The sequence below is a fragment of the Pseudophryne corroboree genome, chromosome 2 (assembly GCF_028390025.1).
Source record: "Pseudophryne corroboree isolate aPseCor3 chromosome 2, aPseCor3.hap2, whole genome shotgun sequence".
Classification (NCBI taxonomy): domain Eukaryota; kingdom Metazoa; phylum Chordata; class Amphibia; order Anura; family Myobatrachidae; genus Pseudophryne; species Pseudophryne corroboree.
Window position 1 is genome coordinate 516,471,607 of NC_086445.1, and position 23,228 is coordinate 516,494,834.

The window sequence follows — 23,228 nt, forward strand, 5'->3', positions numbered from 1 at the left end:
ATACAACTACCAACCCGCAGATACTGAATCTTCAGAATCAAGTACCAACAGGCGTCGGCGATGCCGACAGTGATCCCCACAGCTGCTTGTGACAGAGCCCTCACACATGTCGACATGTCGACTAAAACTATAGTGGGTAATCTGACAGGAAAAACACAGAGATTCATGCACCACAACAATGATTATGCGCCCATTATTGAACATAGTGCTATATTTCTCTCCATATAAAACACTGTGCCCCCCCTCGTTTGTACTGTAAACATAGCCTTGGCGGGGACATGGAAGTAAAAAAAATTCGCTGAATCTGTTGTGAGGGCTAAGCTCCGCCCCTTCACGGGGTGCTTAAGCCCCGTTAAAATATATATATATATGTTGAGCTGGGGGGGGGGTCTATATACAGCAGTTACCCCCTGTGTATATATATATATATATAAATCGCTGCCCAGGGCGCCCCCCCCCTGCGCCCTCGTAAGCCGTTGGTGTGTGGGAGCAATGGCGCGCAGCGCAACCGCTGCGTTACACTGGCGGGGGTATCGTACTCGGTGCCGGGCACCTAGTATGTTCCTCTTGCCAGCGATCTTGACCCTCAGCAACTTGCTGCCCAGGGCGCTCCCCCCCCAGTGCTCTGCACCCTGTGAGTGCCGTTGGTGTGTGGGAGCATGGAGCGCAGCGCTACCGCTGCGGTTACCTCCGTTATTGAAGTCTTCTGCCATCACTGAAGTCTTCTTTTCTTCCAATACTCACCCGGCTTCTGTGAGGGGGTGACGGCACGGCTCCGGGAACAAGCAGCTAGGCGAACCAAGTGATCGAACCCTCTGGAGCTAATGGTGTCCAGTAGCCTAAGAAGCAGAGCCCTTAACTAAGAAGAAGTAGTCTGACTTCTCTCCCCTCACTCCCACGATGCAGGGAGCCTGTAGCCAGCAGGTCTCCCTGTAAATAAAAAACCTAACAAAGTCTTTTAGAGAAACTCAGTAGAGCTTCCCTAGTGTGTATCCAGTCACTCCTGGGCACAGAATCTAACTGAGGTCTGGGGAAGGGGCATAGAGGGAGGAGCCAGTTCACACCCAGTCAAAGTCTTTTAGTGTGCCCAAGCTCCTGCGGATCCCATCTATACCCCATGGTCCACGGAATCCCCAGCATCCTCTAGGACGTATGAGAAAATCCGATATCCAAAATACTTCTGGTCCCAAGCATTTTGGATAAGGGATACTCAACCTGTAGTATTCCTGAGTGACAACGGGGTGGGAAACTGTCCACATTATATGCAACACTATTGTACACACAAAATCCATCCATAAAACCTAGGATTGAGCGCTGTACTCTGGAATATACATTTCACTATATTTAGGTTGGTCACCTATATAGTACAGCTACTTGTTCGAACAAGACAGACGCTCAGTGCGCAGATAACAAAATGAACCTTCCTATCTGATGTTAGCCTCTTGTTGAACACCACTGACACATAGCCGGACTGTGAACTTGGACCTGCTTTGGAACACCCTTGCCTCGGAGCATAGTGACTCGTGTAAAGGGAACACTAGATTAATATAATTATCCACCTCCACTTAGAATGTAGGGGAGCCATCTTTAGTTAGGGATGCATGGCCTTACACATAGATGGGGATTCCCTATTAACCTCCAAGTGCTGCATAGCTCAATGCCTTCAGCTCTACCCAAGGCCTGGAAAAGATGGTTATTCCCGACTGGATTGAACTCACTCTCCACATGAATCCATCTACTGGTCTATTCCACCTCATACTCGGCCCAAAAGACAGCTGGAGACCTAGGGCCTTCTATGTAGCTGCCCATTATTTCCAATTGTTCTTCTTCCTGGCCCGCCATTTCCAGTATACATGGCCGCTTTGCATTCTCGTCATATTTAGCATTCCCACCCTAATTTGTAGTATCTGGACTGTCAGAAATTCATAGGTATTATGTTCCCTGTTGCCCATGCTTTAACTGTGCTTTTGCTTTTCCAATAGAGCTGTTAAGATCACTTCTGCCATGTCAATCTGTCAGTCTTTTTAGATTCATTCAAGTTTATATGTTGAGGATTTATATGCACAACTGTGTGTTACAAGTTTCCCATTACTCCTTGGGTTGACAGAGTGAAGAACCCAGTTTGCCCTCATAGCATTCCTTACTACCAAAGTGTGAGTTGCCCAATGTTCTCAGTGATATCCTGGAGCAGTTTCTTCCACTCTACCCTGCTTTGTTACATTTTTCTGTTATTCATTTATCTTCTCCTTCCTCTTCTACTATGCATCTACTCCCTTACCTGGGCCGAAACTAGGATTTTCATCACTCGGGGCAGGGCAGTAATTTCTCTGTTATCTTGTCATACCATCAGCATTGTTCTCTCTGCTTATTACATTGTACTTATGTGATGGCGATTTCCCCTCCCCCCAGTATGGCTTTTACTTGATTAACAGATAGGGGTGGGGGGGAGAAACACAGATGCTAGGGCCAGGATGCAAAGAGGCCCAAGGTTCAGCAGCCTTGCGGGATGCCAGCTGAACGCTGGCTTTATAAAAAAAAAAAAGAGGGCCAATCATTTACAAGGCTAAACCATGCCTTGTACAAGATTGCCCCTTAAAAGGTCCACGTTCAGCCAGCATCCCGTATGGCCGCCAAACTCGGACTTCATTACATCCTGCCCTAGGACTTTTACCAGCCTAACCACCCTTGGACCTTTCCCTAATTATCTGACACTCTTTAATAGGATAGATGTCAGACTTGAAATGTTGCAGCTTCATCTTTAACATTTACCACTCTACGGATAGATACTTGACTTTCCATAGACCACCCATTCCCCCATACCTTCATCTGCATCATGCTTGCAGATTTACTTTCCCATTTGTTACCATGAGACACTGACCTAATTACTCTCCCCTTTTATAGTGGAATACTCTTTTAGTAGTAGTCAGTTGTTTTCTAATTGCATGAATCCTTATATGCATAATGCTGTCAAACATGGGACTGCCTCAGTTAAAAAAAAAAAAAGTTAATTTATGAACTAAATATCCATTAACCTATTAAACTAAGTGCACTGGGGAATTAATGTAGCAGGACGTCAACCAGTTGCACTGTTTCCTAAAAATATAAACTTACAATGACAAAACAAATAAATGTACACAAAATGAAAAATAAAATGAATGTATTATACATTAAAATATAATAAAATAGAAGTTCAGAAGACATTTGTTCTTTAATCAATAGATAAAGTGGGACTGAACTTTTATTTTAAGTTGCATTCTTAAAAACAAGACGGTAAAAGCCAGCATTGGACCCACATGCTGGACAACAAAAACCGACATAGATGTTGACAGCATTAAAGCATTTTCTTTGCAGTTGGAATGCAGTAGATCAGATGACACCAGTCTGTGCAAATGCAGGTTTGAAGCAGAGTGACTCAGAGATCTCCCAAGCACAGGATACAGGTGCACAAACAATTTCCTTCTCTTCAACTGGCTGTAGTCCAGTCTGCAGCAACTTGACAGCCTCCCTGAAATACATACGTCACACTTAAATCTCATGTGGGTTGGTGAAATCTCGTCCATTATTAGGCTGAACAGACTATTTCTGCAGCTATACTGATGTGATGCAGCTTATGACTACGGGGTCTATGTACTAAGCCTTGGAGAAAGTTAAAGTGAACGGAGATAAAGTACCAGCCAATCAGCTCCTAGCTACCCTATTACAGGCAGTGTACTTATACTATATGGTTTTGAACGATTTTCTTGTTTTGCATATTTGTTAATGTACTTTGTAATTGGGGGCTGCAGATCCCTTGTGGCACCATATAAATAAAGGATGATAATAAATAAGAATTTACTTACCGATAATTCTATTTCTCATAGTCCGTAGTGGATGCTGGGAACTCCGAAAGGACCATGGGGAATAGCGGCTCCGCAGGAGACTGGGCACAAAAGTAAAAGCTTTAGGACTAGCTGGTGTGCACTGGCTCCTCCCCCTATGACCCTCCTCCAAGCCTCAGTTAGGATACTGTGCCCGGACGAGCGTACACAATAAGGAAGGATATTGAATACCGGGTAAGACTCATACCAGCCACACCAATCACACCGTACAACCTGTGATCTGAACCCAGTTAACAGCATGATAACAGAGGAGCCTCTGAAAAGATGGCTCACAACAATAATAACCCGATTTTTGTAACTATGTACAAGTATTGCAGACAATCCGCACTTGGGATGGGCGCCCAGCATCCACTACGGACTTTGAGAAATAGAATTATCGGTAAGTAAATTCTTATTTTCTCTGACGTCCTAGTGGATGCTGGGAACTCCGAAAGGACCATGGGGATTATACCAAAGCTCCCAAACGGGCGGGAGAGTGCGGATGACTCTGCAGCACCAAATGAGAGAACTCCAGGTCCTCCTCAGCCAGGGTATCAATTTTGTAGAATTTTACAAACGTATTTGCTCCTGACCAAGTAGCTGCTCGGCAAAGTTGTAAAGCCAAGACCCCTCGGGTAGCCGCCTAAGATGAGCCCATCTTCCTTGTGGAGTGGGCATTTACAGATTTTTGGCTGTGGCAGGCCTGCCACAGAATGTGCAAGCTGAATTGTACTACAATTCCAACGAGCAATAGTCTGCTTAGAAGCAGGAGCACCCAGCTGGTTGGGTGCATACAGGATAAACAGCGAGTCAGATTTTCTGACTCCAGCCGTCCTGGAAACATATATTTTCAGGGCCCTGACAACGTCTAGCAACTTGGAGTCCTCCAAGTCCCTAGTAGCCGCAGGCACCACAATAGGTTGGTTCAGGTGAAACGCTGAAACCACCTTAGGGAGAAACTGAGGACGAGTCCTCAATTCTGCCCTGTCCGAATGGAAAATCAGATAAGGGCTTTTACAGGATAAAGCCGCCAATTCTGACACGCGCCTGGCCCAGGCCAGGGCCAACAGCATGACCACTTTCCATGTGAGATATTTTAACTCCACAGATTTAAGTGGTTCAAACCAATGTGACTTTTTGGAACCCAAAAACTACATTGAGATCCCAAGGTGCCACTGGAGGCACAAAAGGAGGCTGTATATGCAGTACCCCTTTTACAACGTCTGAACTTCAGGGACTGAAGCTAGTTCTTTTTGGAAGAAAATTGACAGGGCCGAAATTTGAACCTTAATGGACCCCAATTTCAGGCCCATAGACACTCCTGTTTGCAGGAAATGTAGGAATCGACCCAGTTGAATTTCCTCCGTCGGGCCTTACTGGCCTCGCACCACGCAACATATTTTTGCCAAATGCGGTGATAATGTTTTGCGGTTACATCCTTCCTGGCTTTGATCAGGATAGGGATGACCTCATCCGGAATGCCTTTTTTCCTTCAGGATCCGGCGTTCAACCGCCATGCCGTCAAATGCAGTCGCGGTAAGTCTTGGAACAGACAGGGTCCTTGCTGAAGCAGGTCCCTTCTTAGAGGTAGAGGCCACGGATCCTCCGTGAGCATCTTTTGAAGTTCCGGTTACCAAGTCCTTCTTGGCCAATCCGGAGCCACGAATATAGTGCTTACTCCTCTCCATCTTATCAATCTCAGTACCTTGGGTATGAGAGGCAGATGAGGGAACACATACACTGACTGGTACACCCACGGTGTTACCAGAGCGTCTACAGCTATTGCCTGAGGGTCCCTTGACCTGGCGCAATACCTGTCGAGTTTTTCCCAACGGTTTATAATCATGTGGAAGACTTCTGGGTGAAGTCCCCACTCTCCCGGGTGGAGGTCGTGTCTGCTGAGGAAGTCTGCTTCCCAGTTGTCCACTCCCGGAATTGCTGACAGTGCTATCACATGATTTTCCGCCCAGCGAAGAATCCTTGCAGCTTCTGCCATTGCCCTCCTGCTTCTTGTGCCACCCTGTCTGTTTACGTGGGTGACTGCCGTGATGTTGTCCGACTGGATCAACACCGGCTGACCTTGAAGCAGAGGTCTTGCTAAGCTTAGAGCATTGTAAATGGCCCTTAGCTTCAGGATATTTATGTGAAATGATGTCTCCAGGCTTGACCATAAGCCCTGGAAATTCCTTCCCTGTGTGACTGCTCCCCAGCCTCGCAGGCTGGCATCCGTGGTCACCAGGACCCAGTCCTGAATGCCGAATCTGCGGCCCTCTAGAAGATGAGCACTCTGCAACCACCACAGGAGGGACACCCTTGTTCTTGGTGACAGGGTTATCCGCTGATGCATCTGAAGATGCGACCCGGACCATTTGTCCAGCAGGTCCCACTGGAAAGTTCTTGCGTGGAATCTGCCGAATGGGATTGCTTCGTAGGAAGCCACCATTTTACCCAGAACCCTTGTGCATTGATGCACTGAGACTTGGCTCGGTTTTAGGAGGTTCCTGACTAGCTCGGATAACTCCCTGGCTTTCTCCTCCGGGAGAAACACCTTTTTCTGGACTGTGTCCAGGATCATCCCTAGGAACAGAAGACGAGTCGTCGGAACCAGCTGCGATTTTGGAATATTGAGAATCCAATCGTGCTGCCGCAACACTACCTGAGATAGTGCTACACCGACCTCCAACTGTTCCCTGGATCTTACCCTTATCAGGGAATCGTCCAAGTAAGGGATAACTAAAATTCCCTTCCTTCGAAGGAATATCATCATTTCGGCCATTACCTTGGTAAAGACCCGGGGTGCCGTGGACCATCCATACGGCAGCGTCTGAACTGATAGTGACAGTTCTGTACCATAAACCTGAGGTACCCTTGGTGAGAAGGGTAAATTTGGACATGAAGGTAAGCATCCTTGATGTCCCGAGACATCATGTAGTCCCCTTCTTCCAGGTTCGCAATCACTGCTCTGAGTGACTCAATCTTGAATTTGAACCTCTGTATGTAAGTGTTCAAAGATTTTAGATTTAGAATCGGTCTCACCGAGCCGTCCGGCTTCGGTACCACAACAGTGTGGAATAATACCCCGTTCCCTGTTGCAGGAGGGGTACCTTGATTATCACCTGCTGGGAATACAGCTTGTGAATGGCTTCCAAAACTGTCTCCCTGTCAGAAGGAGACATCGGTAAAGCCGACTTTAGGAAACGGCGAGGGGGAGACGTCTCGAATTCCAATTTGTACCCCTGAGATATCACCTGAAGGATCCAGGGGTCTACTTGCGAGTGAGCCCACTGCGCGCTGAAATTCATTGAGACGGGCCCCCCACCGTGCCTGATCCTGCTTGTAAAGCCCCAGCGTCATACTGAGGGCTTGGCAGAGGCGGGAGAGGGTTTCTGTTCCTGGGAACTGGCTGATTTCTGCAGCCTTTTTCCTCTCCCTCTGTCACGGGGCAGAAATGAGGAACCTTTTGCCCGCTTGTCCACGAAAAGACTGCGCCGGATAATACGGCGTCTTCTCATGTTGAGAGGCGACCTGGGGTACAAACGTGGATTTCCCAGCTGTTGCCGTGGCCACCAGGTCTGAAAGACCGACCCCAAATAACTCCTCCCCTTAATAAGGCAATACTTCCAAATGCCGTTTGAAATCCGCATCACCTGACCACTGTCGTGTCCATAACCCTCTACTGGTAGAAATGGACAACGCACTTAGACTTGATGCCAGTCGGCAAATATTCCGCTGTGCATCACGCATATATAGAAATGCATCTTTTAAATGCTCTATAGGCAAAAATATACTGTCCCTATCTAGGGTATCAATATTTTCAGTCAGGGAATCCGACCATGCCAACCCAGCACTGCACATCCAGGCTGAGGCGATTGCTGGTCGCAGTATAACACCAGTATGTGTGTAAATAAGAATTTACTTACCGATAATTCTATTTCTCGGAGTCCGTAGTGGATGCTGGGGTTCCTGAAAGGACCATGGGGAATATCGGCTCCGCAGGAGACAGGGCACAAAAAGTAAAGCTTTACGATCAGGTGGTGTGTACTGGCTCCTCCCCCTATGACCCTCCTCCAAGCCTCAGTTAGGTACTGTGCCCGGACGAGCGTACACAATAAGGAAGGATTTTGAATCCCGGGTAAGACTCATACCAGCCACACCAATCACACTGTACAACCTGTGATCTGAACCCAGTTAACAGTATGATAACAGCGGAGCCTCTGAAACGATGGCTCACAACAATAATAACCCGATTTTTGTAACTATGTACAAGTATTGCAGACAATCCGCACTTGGGATGGGCGCCCAGCATCCACTACGGACTCCGAGAAATAGAATTATCGGTAAGTAAATTCTTATTTTCTCTATCGTCCTAGTGGATGCTGGGGTTCCTGAAAGGACCATGGGGATAATACCAAAGCTCCCAAACGGGCGGGAGAGTGCGGATGACTCTGCAGCACCGAATGAGAGAACTCCAGGTCCTCCTTAGCCAGGGTATCAAATTTGTAGGATTTTACAAACGTGTTTGCCCCTGACTAAATAACCGCTCGGCAAAGTTGTAAAGCCGAGACCCCTCGGGCAGCCGCCCAAGATGAGCCCACCTTCCTTGTGGAATGGGCATTTACATATTTTGGCTGTGGCAGGCCTGCCACAGAATGTGCAAGCTGAATTGTATTACACATCCAACTAGCAATAGTCTGCTTAGAAGCAAGAGCACCCAGTTTGTTGGGTGCATACAGGATAACAGCAAGTCAGTTTTCCTGACTCCAGCCGTCCTGGAACATATTTTCAGGGCCCTGACAACATCTAGCAACTTGGAGTCCTCCAAGTCCCTAGTAGGTGCAAGGCACCACAATAAGCTGGTTCAGGTGAAACACTGACACCACCTTTGGGAGAGAACTGGGGACGAGTCCGCAGCTCTGCCCTGTCCGAATGGACAAACAGATATGGGCTTTTTTGAGAAAAAACCACCAATTTGACACTCGCCTGGTCCAGGCCAGGGCCAAGAGCATGGTCACTTTTCATGTGAGATGCTTCAAATCCACAGATTTGACTGGTTTTAAACCAATGTGATTTGAGGAATCCCAGAACTACGTTGAGATCCCACAGTGCCACTGGAGGCACAAAAGGGGGTTGTATATGCAATACTCCCTTGACAAACTTCTGGACTTCAGGAACTGAAGCCAATTCTTTCTGGAAGAAAATCGACAGGGCCGAAATTTGAACCTTAATGGACCCCAATTTGAGGCCCATAGACACCCCTGTTTGCAGGAAATGCAGGAAACGACCGAGTTGAAATTTCTTTGTGGGGCCTTCCTGGCCTCACACCACGCAACATATTTTCGCCACATGTGGTGATAATGTTGTGCGGTCACCTCCTTTCTGGCTTTGACCAGGGTAGGAATGACCTCTTCCGGAATGCCTTTTTCCCTTAGGATCCGGCGTTCCACCGCCATGCCGACAAACGCAGCTGCGGTAAGTCTTGGAACAGACATGGTACTTGCTGAAGCAAGTCCCTTCTTAGCGGCAGAGGCCATAAGACCTCTGTAAGCATCTCTTGAAGTTCCGGGTACCAAGTCCTTCTTGGCCAATCCGGAGCCATGAGTATAGTTCTTACTCCTCTACGTCTTATAATTCTCAGCACCTTAGGTATGAGAAGCAGAGGAGGGAACACATACACCGACTGGTACACCCACGGTGTTACCAGAACGTCCACAGCTATTGCCTGAGGGTCTCTTGACCTGGCGCAATACCTGTCCCGTTTTTTGTTCAGACGGGACGCCATCATGTCCACCTTTGGTATTTCCCAACGGTTTACAATCATGTGGAAAAAACTTCCCGATGAAGTTTCCACTCTCCCGGGTGGAGGTCGTGCCTGCTGAGGAAGTCTGCTTCCCAGTTTCCATTCCCGGGATGAAACACTGCTGACAGTGCTATCACATGATTTTCCGCCCAGCGAAAAGTCCTTGCAGTTTTTGCCATTGCCCTCCTGCTTCTTGTGTCGCCCTGTCTGTTTACGTGGGCGACTGCCGTGATGTTTTTCCCACTGGATCAATACCGGCTGACCTTGAAGCAGAGGTCTTGCTAAGCTTAGAGCATTATAAATTTACCCTTAGCTCCAGTATATTTATGTGGAGAAAAGTCTCCAGACTTGATCACACTCCCTGGAAATTTTTTCCTTGTGTGACTGCTCCCCAGCCTCTCGGGCTGGGCTCCGTGGTCACCAGCATCCAATCCTGAATGCCGAATCTGCGGCCCTCTAGAAGATGAGCACTCTATAACCACCACAGGAGAGACACCCTTGTCCTTGGATATAGGGTTATCCGCTGATGCATCTGAAGATGCGATCCGGACCATTTGTCCAGCAGATCCCACTGAAAAGTTCTTGCGTGAAATCTGCCGAATGGAATTGCTTCGTAGGAAGCCACCATTTTTTACCAGGACCCTTGTGCAATGATGCACTGTTTTTAGGAGGTTCCTGACTAGCTCGGATAACTCCCTGGCTTTCTCTTCCGGGAGAAACACCTTTTTCTGGACTGTGTCCAGAATCATTCCTAGGCACAGCAGACGTGTCGTCGGGATCAGCTGCGATTTTGGAATATTTAGAATCCACCCGTGCTGTTGTAGCAGTATCCGAGATAGTGCTACTCCGACCTCCAACTGTTCCCTGGACTATGCCCTTATCAGGAGATCGTCCAAGTAAGGGATAATTAAGACGCCTTTTCTTCGAAGAAGAATCATCATTTCGGCCATTACCTTGGTAAAGACCCGGGGTGCCGTGGACAATCCAAACGGCAGCGTCTGAAACTGATAGTGACAGTTCTGCACCACGAACCTGAGGTACCCTTAGTGAGAAGGGCAAATTTGGGACATAGAGGTAAGCATCCCTGATGTCCCGGGACACTATATAGTCCCCTTCTTCCTGGTTCGTTATCACTGCTCTGAGTGACTCCATCTTGATTTGAACCTTTGTAAGTGTTCAAAAAAATTTTTTTAGAATAAGTCTCACCTAGCCTTCTGGCTTCAGTACCACAATATAGTGTGGAATAATACCCCTTTTCTTGTAGTAGGAGGGGTAATTTAATTATCACCTGCTGGGAATACAGCTTGTGAATTTTTTCCCATACTGCCTCCTTGTCGGAGGGAGACCTTGGTAAAGCAGACTTCAGGAGCCTGCGAAGGGGAAACGTCTCGACATTCCAATCTGTACCCCTGGGATACTACTTGTAGGATCCAGGGGTCCTGTACAGTCTCAGCGCCATGCTGAGAACTTGTCAGAAGCGGTGGAACGCTTCTGTTCCTGGGAATGGGCTGCCTGCTGCAGTCTTCTTCCCTTTCCTCTATCCCTGGGCAGATATGATCTTATAGGGACGAAAGGACTGAGGCTGAAAAGACGGTGTCTTTTTCTGCAGAGATGTGACTTAGGGTAAAAACGGTGGATTTTCCAGCAGTTGCCGTGGCCACCAGGTCCGATGGACCGACCCCAAATAACTCCTCTTCCTTTATACGGCAATACACCTTTGTGCCGTTTGGAATCTGCATCACCTGACCACTGTCGTGTCCATAACATCTTCTGGCAGATATGGACATCGCATTTACTCTTGATGCCAGAGTGCAAATATCCCTCTGTGCATCTCGCATATATAGAAATGCATCCTTTAAATGCTCTATAGTCAATAAAATACTGTCCCTGTCAAGGGTATCAATATTTTTAGTCAGGGAATCCGACCAAGCCACCCCAGCTCTGCACATCCAGGCTGAGGCGATCGCTGGTCGCAGTATAACACCAGTATGTGTGTATATACTTTTTATGATATTTTCCAGCCTCCTGTCAGCTGGTCCTTGAGGACGGCCCTATCTATAGACGGTACCGCCACTTGTTTTGATAAGCGTGTGAGCGCCTTATCCACCCTAAGGGGTGTTTCCCAACGCGCCCTAACTTCTGGCGGGAAAGGGTATACCGCCCATAATTTTCTATCGGGGGGAACCCACGCATCATCACACACTTCATTTAATTTATCTGATTCAGGAAAAACTACGGTAGTTTTTTTTTTTACATCCCACATAATACCCTCTTTTGTGGTACTTGTAGTATCAGAAATATGTAACACCTCCTTCATTGCCTTTAACGTGTGGCCCTAATAAGGAATACGTTTGTTTATTCACCGTCGACACTGGATTCAGTGTCCCTGTCTGTGTCTGTGTCGACCGACTAAAGTAAACGGGCGTTTTAAAACCCCTGACGGTGTTTTTGAGACGTCTGGACCGGTACTAATTGTTTGTCGGCCGTCTCATGTCGTCAACCGACCTTGCAGCGTGTTGACATTATCACGTAATTCCCTAAATAAGCCATCCATTCCGGTGTCGACTCCCTAGAGAGTGACATCACCATTACAGGCAATTGCTCCGCCTCCTCACCAACATCGTCCTCATACATGTCGACACACACGTACCGACACACAGCACACACACAGGGAATGCTCTGATAGAGGACAGGACCCACTAGCCCTTTGGAGAGACAGAGGGAGAGTTTGCCAGCACACACCAAAAACGCTATAATTATATAGGGACAACCTTATATAAGTGTTTTCCCTTATAGCATCTTTTTTATATATTTCTAACGCCAAATTAGTGCCCCCCCTCTCTGTTTTAACCCTGTTTCTGTAGTGCAGTGCAGGGGAGAGCCTGGGAGCCTTCCCTCCAGCCTTTCTGTGAGGGAAAATGGCGCTATGTGCTGAGGAGATAGGCCCCGCCCCTTTTTCGGCGGCCTCGTCTCCCGCTCTTAACGGATTCTGGCAGGGGTTAAATATCTCCATATAGCCTCCGGAGGCTATATGTGAGGTATTTTTAGCCAAAATAGGTTTTCATTTGCCTCCCAGGGCGCCCCCCTCCCAGCGCCCTGCACCCTCAGTGACTGCCGTGTGAAGTGTGCTGAGAGGAAAATGGCGCACAGCTGCAGTGCTGTGCGCTACCTTTAGAAGACTGAGGAGTCTTCTGCCGCCGATTCTGGACCTCTTCTTACTTCAGCATCTGCAAGGGGGCCGGCGGCAAGGCTCCGGTGACCATCCAGGCTGTACCTGTGATCGTCCCTCTGGAGCTGATGTCCAGTAGCCAAGAAGCCAATCCATCCTGCACGCAGGTGAGTTCACTTCTTCTCCCCTAAGTCCCTCGTTGCAGTGATCCTGTTGCCAGCAGGACTCACTGTAAAATAAAAAACCTAAGCTAAACTTTTCTAAGCAGCTCTTTAGGAGAGCCACCTAGATTGCACCCTTCTCGGCCGGGCACAAAAATCTAACTGAGGCTTGGAGGAGGGTCATAGGGGGAGGAGCCAGTACACACCACCTGATCGTAAAGCTTTACTTTTTGTGCCCTGTCTCCTGCGGAGCCGCTATTCCCCATGGTCCTTTCAGGAACCCCAGCATCCACTAGGACGATAGAGAAAATACATTTTAGGATACCCTCCTGCTTTCTATCAGCAGGATCCTTAAGGGCGGCCATCTCAGGAGAGGGTAGAGCCCTTACAAGCGTGTGAGCGCTTTATCAACCCTAGGGGGTGTTTCCCAACGCACCCTAACCTCTGGCGGGAAAGGATATAATGCCAATAACATTTTAGAAATTATCAGTTGTTATCGGGGGAAACCCACGCATCATCACACACCTCATTTAATTTCTCAGATTCAGGAAAACTACAGGTAGTTTTTCCTCACCGAACATAATACCCCTTTTTGGTGGTACTCGTATTATCAGAAATGTGTAAAACATTTTTCATTGCCTCAATCATGTAACGTGTGGCCCTACTGGAAGTCACATTTGTCTCTTCACCGTCGACACTGGAGTCAGTATCCGTGTCGGCGTCTATATCTGCCATCTGAGGTAACGGGCGCTTTAGAGCCCCTGACGGCCTATGAGACGTCTGGACAGGCACAAGCTGAGTAGCCGGCTGTCTCATGTCAACCACTGTCTTTTATACAGAGCTGACACTGTCACGTAATTCCTTCCAACATTTCATCCACTCAGGTGTCGACCCCCTAGGGGGTGACATCACTATTACAGGCAATCTGCTCCGTCTCCACATCATTTTTCTCCTCATACATGTCGACACAAACGTACCGACACACAGCACACACACAGGGAATGCTCTGATAGAGGACAGGACCCCACTAGCCCTTTGGGGAGACAGAGGGAGAGTTTGCCAGCACACACCAGAGCGCGCTATATATATATATATAGGGATAACCTTATATAAGTGTTTTTCCCCTTATAGCTGCTGTAATTTCAATACTGCGCGTAATTAGTGCCCCCCTCTCTTTTTTAACCCTTTCTGTAGTGTAGTGACTGCAGGGGAGAGCCAGGGAGCTTCCCTCCAACGGAGCTGTGAGGGAAAATGGCGCCAGTGTGCTGAGGAGATAAGGCCGCCGATAAGGGGGCGGAGCCTATCTCCCGTTTTCCTATGTATTCTGGCAGGGGTTAAATGCATCCATATAGCCCAGGAGCTATATGTGATGTATTTTTTGCCATCTAAGGTATTTTTATTGCGTCTCAGGGCGCCCCTCCCCCAGCGCCCTGCACCCTCAGTGACCGGAGTGTGAAGTGTGCTGAGAGCAATGGCGCACAGCTGCGGTGCTGTGCGCTACCTTATTGAAGACAGGACGTCTTCTGCCGACGATTTTCCGGACCTCTTCTGCTCTTCTGGCTCTGTAAGGGGGACGGCAGCGCGGCTCTGGGACCCATCCATGGCTGGGCCTGTGATCGTCCCTCTGGAGCTAATGTCCAGTAGCCTAAGAAGCCCAATCCACTCTGCACACAGGTGAGTTCGCTTCTTCTCCCCTTAGTCCCTCGATGCAGTGAGCCTGTTGCCAGCAGGACTCACTGAAAATAAAAAACCTAATTTAAACTTTTACTCTAAGCAGCTCAGGAGAGCCACCTAGATTGCACCCTTCTCGTTCGGGCACAAAAATCTAACTGAGGCTTGGAGGAGGGTCATAGGGGGAGGAGCCAGTGCACACCAGCTAGTCCTAAAGCTTTTACTTTTGTGCCCAGTCTCCTGCGGAGCCGCTATTCCCCATGGTCCTTTCGGAGTTCCCAGCATCCACTAGGACGTCAGAGAAATAATAAAACTCTATATTTCACGTTACACTCCAAATAATTCTATGCTGAAAGCAAAATGCTTCTTTTGGTCTTTATATGTTTAACTATATACCAGGAGCACCTACTGAGGAACATATTATTTTATGATATAAGAAATGGGAAAGGACATATGCATGATATTAATAAAATCACATTAAGATTATAGGCGTCTGTGCGACTATTTCCCCTGAAAGCAAAATGCAGCAGAACAACAGACATGTCGCCATCACCAATAGCGCAGTAGAAGGAAATAAAAAAACATGTCCTTACCAGGTTGCCCGTGGCATTGCATAGTGGATACGGGATTGTTGAAAGCCATTGAATGTTGAAGATGCTGCCACTGTGTAGGCCCCCATGTTGTCAAACAGGAGCCAGTCGCCAACATTTAGCTCGGGCAGTTGAACATGCTCATTAATTAGATCTAATCCGTCACATGTTGGTCCCCATAAACTGCTGCTGTACAAAGGCTGGTCAGGAGAAGGCTTCTGAGTAAGAGATAGGGGAAATCAGTGATTAAGCGTACATAACAGGTTGCGGTCTTATCATTTAGAAAGTGTTGGTAGATACTTGCGGACAGTGTAACATTTGCCTGTTGTGTGTAATTTATGCATGTCAGAATAGGGATTTTTTTTTGTCTCAGCAATTTTAACAAGCATTCAATGCATTTAGGGGTCTATTCATGTACAAAACGAAACATGAATTGTTAATTATCACTACACATCATCAGTTTGATGCGATAGACGGCTTTGGTAAGTAGCAATTCATGTATACTTATCTTTCCGGCAATGCGATCCAGTATCCAGAGCTCCAGCGGTGCCTTCTTATCCTGTGGTCTCCTCTGCATGGGGTCAGCCGGCCGGTCCAGTCTGTGCATGTACCGCCAGCTGAGCTCCCAGAAGCCTGCAGGGGCTGCTAGAAGGTCAGAGCTAGTGCCATGTAGAGAGCAGGGAAGCATTGAGCTTCCTTGCCATTTCGGCAGTGATGTTCAGATTGCACTATCCTGAGATGGCGCATCTGAACTCCATGGAGAAGCAGAGCTTTCAGTTCCTTCATGAAATCGCATGGAGCAGTTGTGTCACTGGAGAAATCAGGAACTTCTCCACCGTAACCCATTCTGTGAATAGCCCACAGCAAAGGAAAACCCTGTCTTCCACAAAACAGGGCTTTCCTCTGCGTTATGAATATACCCCTTAATAAGCAGGTGTTAATTTGCCCACAAGCACACGCCCTTTAACTGTGTTGGGTTTGAAAAAGTAAGTTTTAATGACTAGTCTATAACTGAAAATAAGATTTTACTTACCGGTAAATCTATTTCTCGTAGTCCGTAGTGGATGCTGGGAACTCCGTAAGGACCATGGGGAATAGCGGCTCCGCAGGAGACTGGGCACAACTAAAGAAAGCTTTTAGGTCACCTGGTGTGCACTGGCTCCTCCCACTATGACCCTCCTCCAAGCCTCAGTTAGGACACTGTGCCCGGACGAGCTGACATAATAAGGAAGGATTTTGAATCCCGGGTAAGACTCCCACCAGCCACACCAATCACACCGTATAACTCGTGATACTATACCCAGTTTAACAGTATGAAAACAACTGAGCCTCTCAACAGATGGCTCAACAATAACCCGTTAGTTAACAATAACTATGTACAAGTATTGCAGACAATCCGCACTTGGGATGGGCGCCCAGCATCCACTACGGACTACGAGAAATAGATTTACCGGTAAGTAAAATCTTATTTTCTCTGACGTCCTAGTGGATGCTGGGAACTCCGTAAGGACCATGGGGATTATACCAAAGCTCCCAAACGGGCGGGAGAGTGCGGATGACTCTGCAGCACCGAATGAGAGAACTCAAGGTCCTCCTCAGCCAGGGTATCAAATTTGTAGAATTTTGCAAACGTGTTTGCCCCTGACCAAGTAGCAGCTCGGCAAAGTTGTAAAGCCGAGACCCCTCGGGCAGCCGCCCAAGATGAGCCCACCTTCCTTGTGGAATGGGCTTTTACTGATTTAGGATGCGGCAGTCCAGCCGCAGAATGCGCCAGCTGAATTGTGCTACAAATCCAGCGAGCAATAGTCTGCTTAGAAGCAGGAGCACCCAGTTTGTTGGGTGCATACAGGATAAATAGCGAGTCAGTTTTCCTGACTCTAGCCGTCCTGGAAACATAAATTTTCAAGGCCCTGACTACGTCCAGTAACTTGGAATCCTCCAAGTCCCTAGTAGCCGCAGGCACCACAATAGGTTGGTTCAAGTGAAAAGCTGATACCACCTTAGGGAGAAACTGGGGACGAGTCCTCAATTCCGCCCTATCCATATGGAAAATCAGATAAGGGCTTTTACATGACAAAGCCGCCAATTCTGACACACGCCTGGCTGAAGCCAAGGCCAATAAAATGACCACTTTCCACGTGAGATATTTTAGATCCACGGTTTTAAGTGGCTCAAACCAATGTGATTTTAAGAAACTCAACACCACGTTGAGATCCTAAGGTGCCACTGGAGGCACAAACGGGGGCTGAATATGCAGCACTCCTTTCACAAACGTCTGAACTTCAGGTAGTGAAGCTAGTTCTTTCTGGAAGAAAATCGACAGAGCCGAGATCTGTACCTTAATGGAGCCTAATTTCAGGCCCATAGTCACTCCTGCTTGTAGGAAATGCAGAAATCGACCCAGTTGAAATTCCTCTGTTGGGGCCTTTTTGGCCTCACACCAAGCAACATATTTCCGCCATATGCGGTGATAATGCTTTGCAGTTACATCTTTCCTGGCTTTAATCAGCGTAGGAATGACTTCCTCCGGAATGCCCTTTTCCTTCAGGATCCGGTGTTCAACCGCCATGCCGTCAAACGCAGCCGCGGTAAGTCTTGGAACAGACAGGGCCCCTGCTGCAGCAGGTCCTGTCTGAGCGGCAGAGGCCATGGGTCCTCTGAGATCATCTCTTGAAGTTCCGGGTACCACGCTCGTCTTGGCCAATCCGGAACCACGAGTATTGTTCTTACTCCTCTCCTTCTTATTATTCTCAGTACCATTGGTATGAGAGGCAGAGGAGGGAACACATAAACTGACTGGTACACCCACGGTGTCACTAGAGCGTCCACAGCTATCGCCTGAGGGTCCCTTGACCTGGCGCAATATCTCTCTAGTTTTTTGTTTAGGCGGGACGCCATCATGTCCACCTGTGGCCGTTCCCATCGATTTACAATCAGCGTGAAGACTTCTGGATGAAGTCCCCACTCTCCCGGGTGGAGGTCGTACCTGCTGAGAAAGTCTGCTTCCCAGTTGTCCACTCCCGGAATGAACACTGCTGACAGTGCTAGTACGTGATTTTCTGCCCATCGGAGAATCCTTGTGGCTTCTGCCATTGCTATCCTGCTTCTTGTGCCGCCCTGTCGATTTACATGGGCGACTGCCGTGATGTTGTCTGACTGGATCAGTACCGGCTGGTGTAGAAGCAGGGATTTTGCCTGACTTAGGGCATTGTAAATGGCCCTTAGTTCCAGAATATTTATGTGTAGGGAAGTCTCCTGACTCGACCACAGCCCTTGGAAGTTTCTTCCCTGTGTGACTGCCCCCCAGCCTCGAAGGCTGGCATCCGTGGTCACCAGGACCCAGTCCTGTATGCCGAATCTGCGGCCCTCTAGAAGATGAGCACTCTGCAACCACCACAGCAGAGACACCCTGGTTCTTGGAGACAGGGTTATTAGGCGATGCATCTGAAGATGCGATCCGGACCATTTGTCCAACAGGTCCCACTGAAAGATTCTGGCATGGAACCTGCCGAAAGGAATTGCTTCGTAAGAAGCCACCATCTTTCCCAGGACCCGCGTGCAGTGATGCACCGATACCCGTTTTGGTTTCAGGAGGTCTCTGACTAGAGATGACAGCTCCTTGGCTTTCTCCTCCGGGAGAAACACTTTTTTCTGGACTGTATCCAGAATCATACCCAGGAACAGTAGACGTGTCGTCGGAATCAGATGTGATTTTGGAATATTCAGAATCCAACCGTGCTGGTGTAGCACCTCCTGAGATAGTGCTACTCCCACCAACAACTGCTCCTTGGACCTCTCCTGGTGAGGATGGTAAATGGGGACATGCAGGTAAGCATCCTTGATGTCCAGGGATACCATGTAATCCCCCTCGTCCAGGCTTGCAATAACCGCCCTGAGCGATTCCATCTTGAACTTGGATTTTTTTATGTACGTGTTCAAGGATTTCAAATTTAAAATGGGTCTCACCGAACCGTCCGGTTTCGGTACCACAAACAGTGTGGAATAGTAACCCCGTCCTTGTTGAAGTAGGGGCACCTTGATTATCACCTGCTGGGAATACAGCTTGTGAATTGCCGCTAGCACGGCCTCCCTGTCTGAAGGAGTAATCGGCAAGGCAGATTTTAGGAACCGGTGGGGTGGAGACGCCTCGAATTCCAGTTTGTACCCTTGAGATACTATTTGCAGGATCCAGGGATCCACCTGTGAGCGAGCCCACTGATCGCTGAAATTTTTGAGGCGGCCCCCCACCGTACCTGGCTCCGCCTGTGGAGCCCCACCGTCATGCGGCGGACTTGGAAGAAGCGGGGGAGGACTTTTGCTCCTGGGAACCTGCTGTTTGTTGCAGCCTTTTTCCCCTACCTCTGCCTCTGGACAGAAAGGACCCGCCTTTTCCACGCCTGTTTTTCTGAGTCCGAAAGGACTGTACCTGATAAAACGGCGCCTTTTTAGGCTGTGAGGGAACATGGGGTAAAAATGCTGACTTCCCAGCAGTTGCTGTGGAAACTAGGTCCGAGAGACCATCCCCTTTTGAATCTGCTTCTCCTGTCCACTGGCGAGTCCATAGGCCTCTCCTAGCAGAGATGGACAATGCACTTATTTTAGATGCCAGCCGGCAGATCTCCCTCTGTGCATCTCTCATGTATAAGACTGAGTCTTTTATATGCTCTATGGTTAGCAGAATAGTGTCCCTGTCTAGGGTGTCAATATTTTCTGACAGGGAATCTGACCACGCAGCGGCAGCACTGCACATCCATGCTGACGCAATAGCTGGTCTAAGTATAATGCCTGAGTGTGTATATACAGACTTTAGGATCGCCTCCTGCTCTCTATCAGCAGGTTCCTTGAGGGCGGCCGTATCCGGAGACGGTAGTGCCACCTTTTTAGACAAACGTGTGAGCGCTTTATCCACCCTAGGGGGTATCTTCCAACGTGACCTATCCTCTGGCGGGAAAGGGAACGCCATTAGTAACTTCTTAGAGATTACCAATCTTTTATCAGGGAAAGCCCACGCTTCTTCACACACTTCATTTAATTCTTCTGATGGGGGAAAAACTACGGGTAGTTTTTTCTCCCCAAACATAATACCCTTTTTAGTGGTACCTGGGTTTATATCTGAAATGTGTAACACCTCTTTCATTGCTTCAATCATGCAACGAATGGCCTTAGTGGACATTAGACTAGATTCATCGTCGTCGACACTGGTGTCAGTATCCGTTTCGACATCCGCGTCTGCCATCTGAGGTAGCGGGCGTTTTAGAGCCCCCGATGGCATTTGAGACGCCTGGACAGGCACGAGCTGAGAAGCCGGCTGTCCAGCATTTGGCATGTCGTCAAATTTTTTGTGTAAGGAGTCGACACGTGCACGCAATTCCTTCCATAAGTCCATCCACTCAGGTGTCTGCCCCGCAGGGGGTGACATCCCTTCTATAGGCATCTGCTCCGCCTCCACATCATTATCCTCATCAAACATGTCGACACAGCCGTACCGACACACCGCACACACACAGGGAATGCTCTAACAGAAAACAGGACCCACAAAAGCCCTTTGGGGAGACAGAGTGAGAGTATGCCAGCACACACCAGAGCGCTATATAATGCAGGGACTAACTGAATTATGTCCCCTATAGCTGCTGTTATATATACTGCGCCTAAATTTAGTGCCCCCCTCTCTTTTTTACCCTTTTCTGTAGTGTAGACTGCAGGGGAGAGCCAGGGAGCTTCCTTCCAGCGGAGCTGTGAGGGAGAAATGGCGCCAGTGTGCTGAAGGAGATAGCTCCGCCCCTTTTTCGCAGACTATTCTCCCGCTTTTTTATGGATTCTGGCAGGGGTAATTATCACATATATAGCCTCTGGGGCTATATATTGTGGTATTTTTGCCAGCCAAGGTGTTTTTATTGCTGCTCAGGGCGCCCCCCCCTAGCGCCCTGCACCCTCAGTGACCGGAGTGTGAAGTGTGTATGAGGAGCAATGGCGCACAGCTGCAGTGCTGTGCGCTACCTTGGTGAAGACTGATGTCTTCTGCCGCCGATTTTCCGGACCTCTTCTTGCTTCTGGCTCTGAAAGGGGGACGGCGGCGCGGCTCCGGGACCGAACACCAAGGCCAGTTCCATGCGGTCGATCCCTCTGGAGCTAATGGTGTCCAGTAGCCTAAGAAGCCCAAGCTAGCTGCAAGCAGTTAGGTTCGCTTCTTCTCCCCTTAGTCCCTCGCTGCAGTGAGCCTGTTGCCAGCAGGTCTCACTGTAAAATAAAAAACCTAATTATATACTTTCTTTTTAGAAGCTCAGGAGAGCCCCTAGTGTGCATCCAACCTCGGCCGGGCACAAAATCTAACTGAGGCTTGGAGGAGGGTCATAGTGGGAGGAGCCAGTGCACACCAGGTGACCTAAAAGCTTTCTTTAGTTGTGCCCAGTCTCCTGCGGAGCCGCTATTCCCAATGGTCCTTACGGAGTTCCCAGCATCCACTAGGACGTCAGAGAAACCTAATTTAACAACAGGTAACTCAGAGTAGCTTTATACAATCACACAAGTTTCTTTTATTTGGTACAGGTTAAATATGCAATCAGTAATCATATAAACAGCAATGAGGAAACCTGTACCTTGAGAAGGATGGGTTGAGGATGAGCATGGTGAGCATGATCAAAGAAGATACAGTTGAATGATCCATAAACACCATCATTAACATAATACATGATGTTCTTCTTAGGACAGATCTCTTCATCTTAAATAGAGAAAATTCTAATTTAGTATTTACGTTTTTATCCCAAAAAAGAAAGAAAACACTTAAAAAGCAAAGTATAGCGCTCATTCCTTCGGTTTCCACAGTTACTGATGTTTGCTATAGCATTGATTAGTAGGTGTTCACTATTATATACTGTACATTTACCCATAGATGTATCTAGCTACACTTATATAGAGTACACAGTACTGGCAGCAGCAGTGCTTCTTCTGTACCTGCCCATTACAGAATAGACACATTTACAAGATCTCTAGCATTACAGTCATTCTAATAATAAGAATTTACTTACCGATAATTCTATTTCTCGGAGTCCGTAGTGGATGCTGGGGTTCCTGAAAGGACCATGGGAATAGCGGCTCCGCAGGAGACAGGGCACAAAAAGTAAAGCTTTAGGATCAGGTGGTGTGCACTGGCTCCTCCCCCTATGACCCTCCTCCAAGCCTCAGTTAGGATACTGTGCCCGGACGAGCGTACACAATAAGGAAGAATTTATGAATCCCGGGTAAGACTCATACCAGCCACACCAATTACACTGTACAACCTGTGATCTGAACCCAGTTAACAGTATGATAACAGCGGAGCCTCTGAAAGATGGCTCACAACAATAATAACCCGATTTTTGTAACTATGTACAAGTATTGCAGATAATCCGCACTTGGGATGGGCGCCCAGCATCCACTACGGACTCCGAGAAATAGAATTATCGGTAAGTAAATTCTTATTTTCTCTAACGTCCTAGTGGATGCTGGGGTTCCTGAAAGGACCATGGGGATTATACCAAAGCTCCCAAACGGGCGGGAGAGTGCGGATGACTCTGCAGCACCGAATGAGAGAACTCCAGGTCCTCCTTAGCCAGGTTATCAAATTTGTAGGATTTTACAAACGTGTTTGCCCCTGACTAAATAGCCGCTCGGCAAAGTTGTAAAGCCGAGACCCCTCGGGCAGCCGCCCAAGATGAGCCCACCTTCCTTGTGGAATGGGCATTTACATATTTTGGCTGTGGCAGGCCTGCCACAGAATGTGCAAGCTGAATTGTATTACACATCCAACTAGCAAAAGTCTGCTTAGAAGCAAGAGCACCCAGTTTGTTGGGTGCATACAGGATAACAGCAAGTCAGTTTTCCTGACTCCAGCCGTCCTGGAACCTATATTTTCAGGGCCCTGACCACATCTAGCAACTTGGAGTCCTCCAAGTCCCTAGTAGGCGCAAGACACCACAATAAGCTGGTTCAGGTGAAACACTGACA

The 23,228-nt window shown here is 48.1% G+C and overlaps 1 protein-coding gene across 1 annotated transcript in view; it reads right to left on the minus strand.

The window, feature by feature from the left end:
- Positions 1-3,189: 3,189 nt before the first annotated feature.
- The window catches only part of AZIN2 (antizyme inhibitor 2), a 42,599-nt gene continuing 22,560 nt past the window's right edge, over positions 3,190-23,228 (minus strand). Inside the window, exons 9-11 of the mRNA XM_063954125.1 lie at positions 21,842-21,963; positions 15,249-15,463; positions 3,190-3,505 (exon numbers count right to left, since the gene is read on the minus strand). Of these exons, the coding sequence (XP_063810195.1) occupies positions 3,367-3,505; positions 15,249-15,463; positions 21,842-21,963 (476 nt within the window). The 3' untranslated portion in view covers positions 3,190-3,366. The remainder of the gene's footprint in view (positions 3,506-15,248; positions 15,464-21,841; positions 21,964-23,228) is intronic.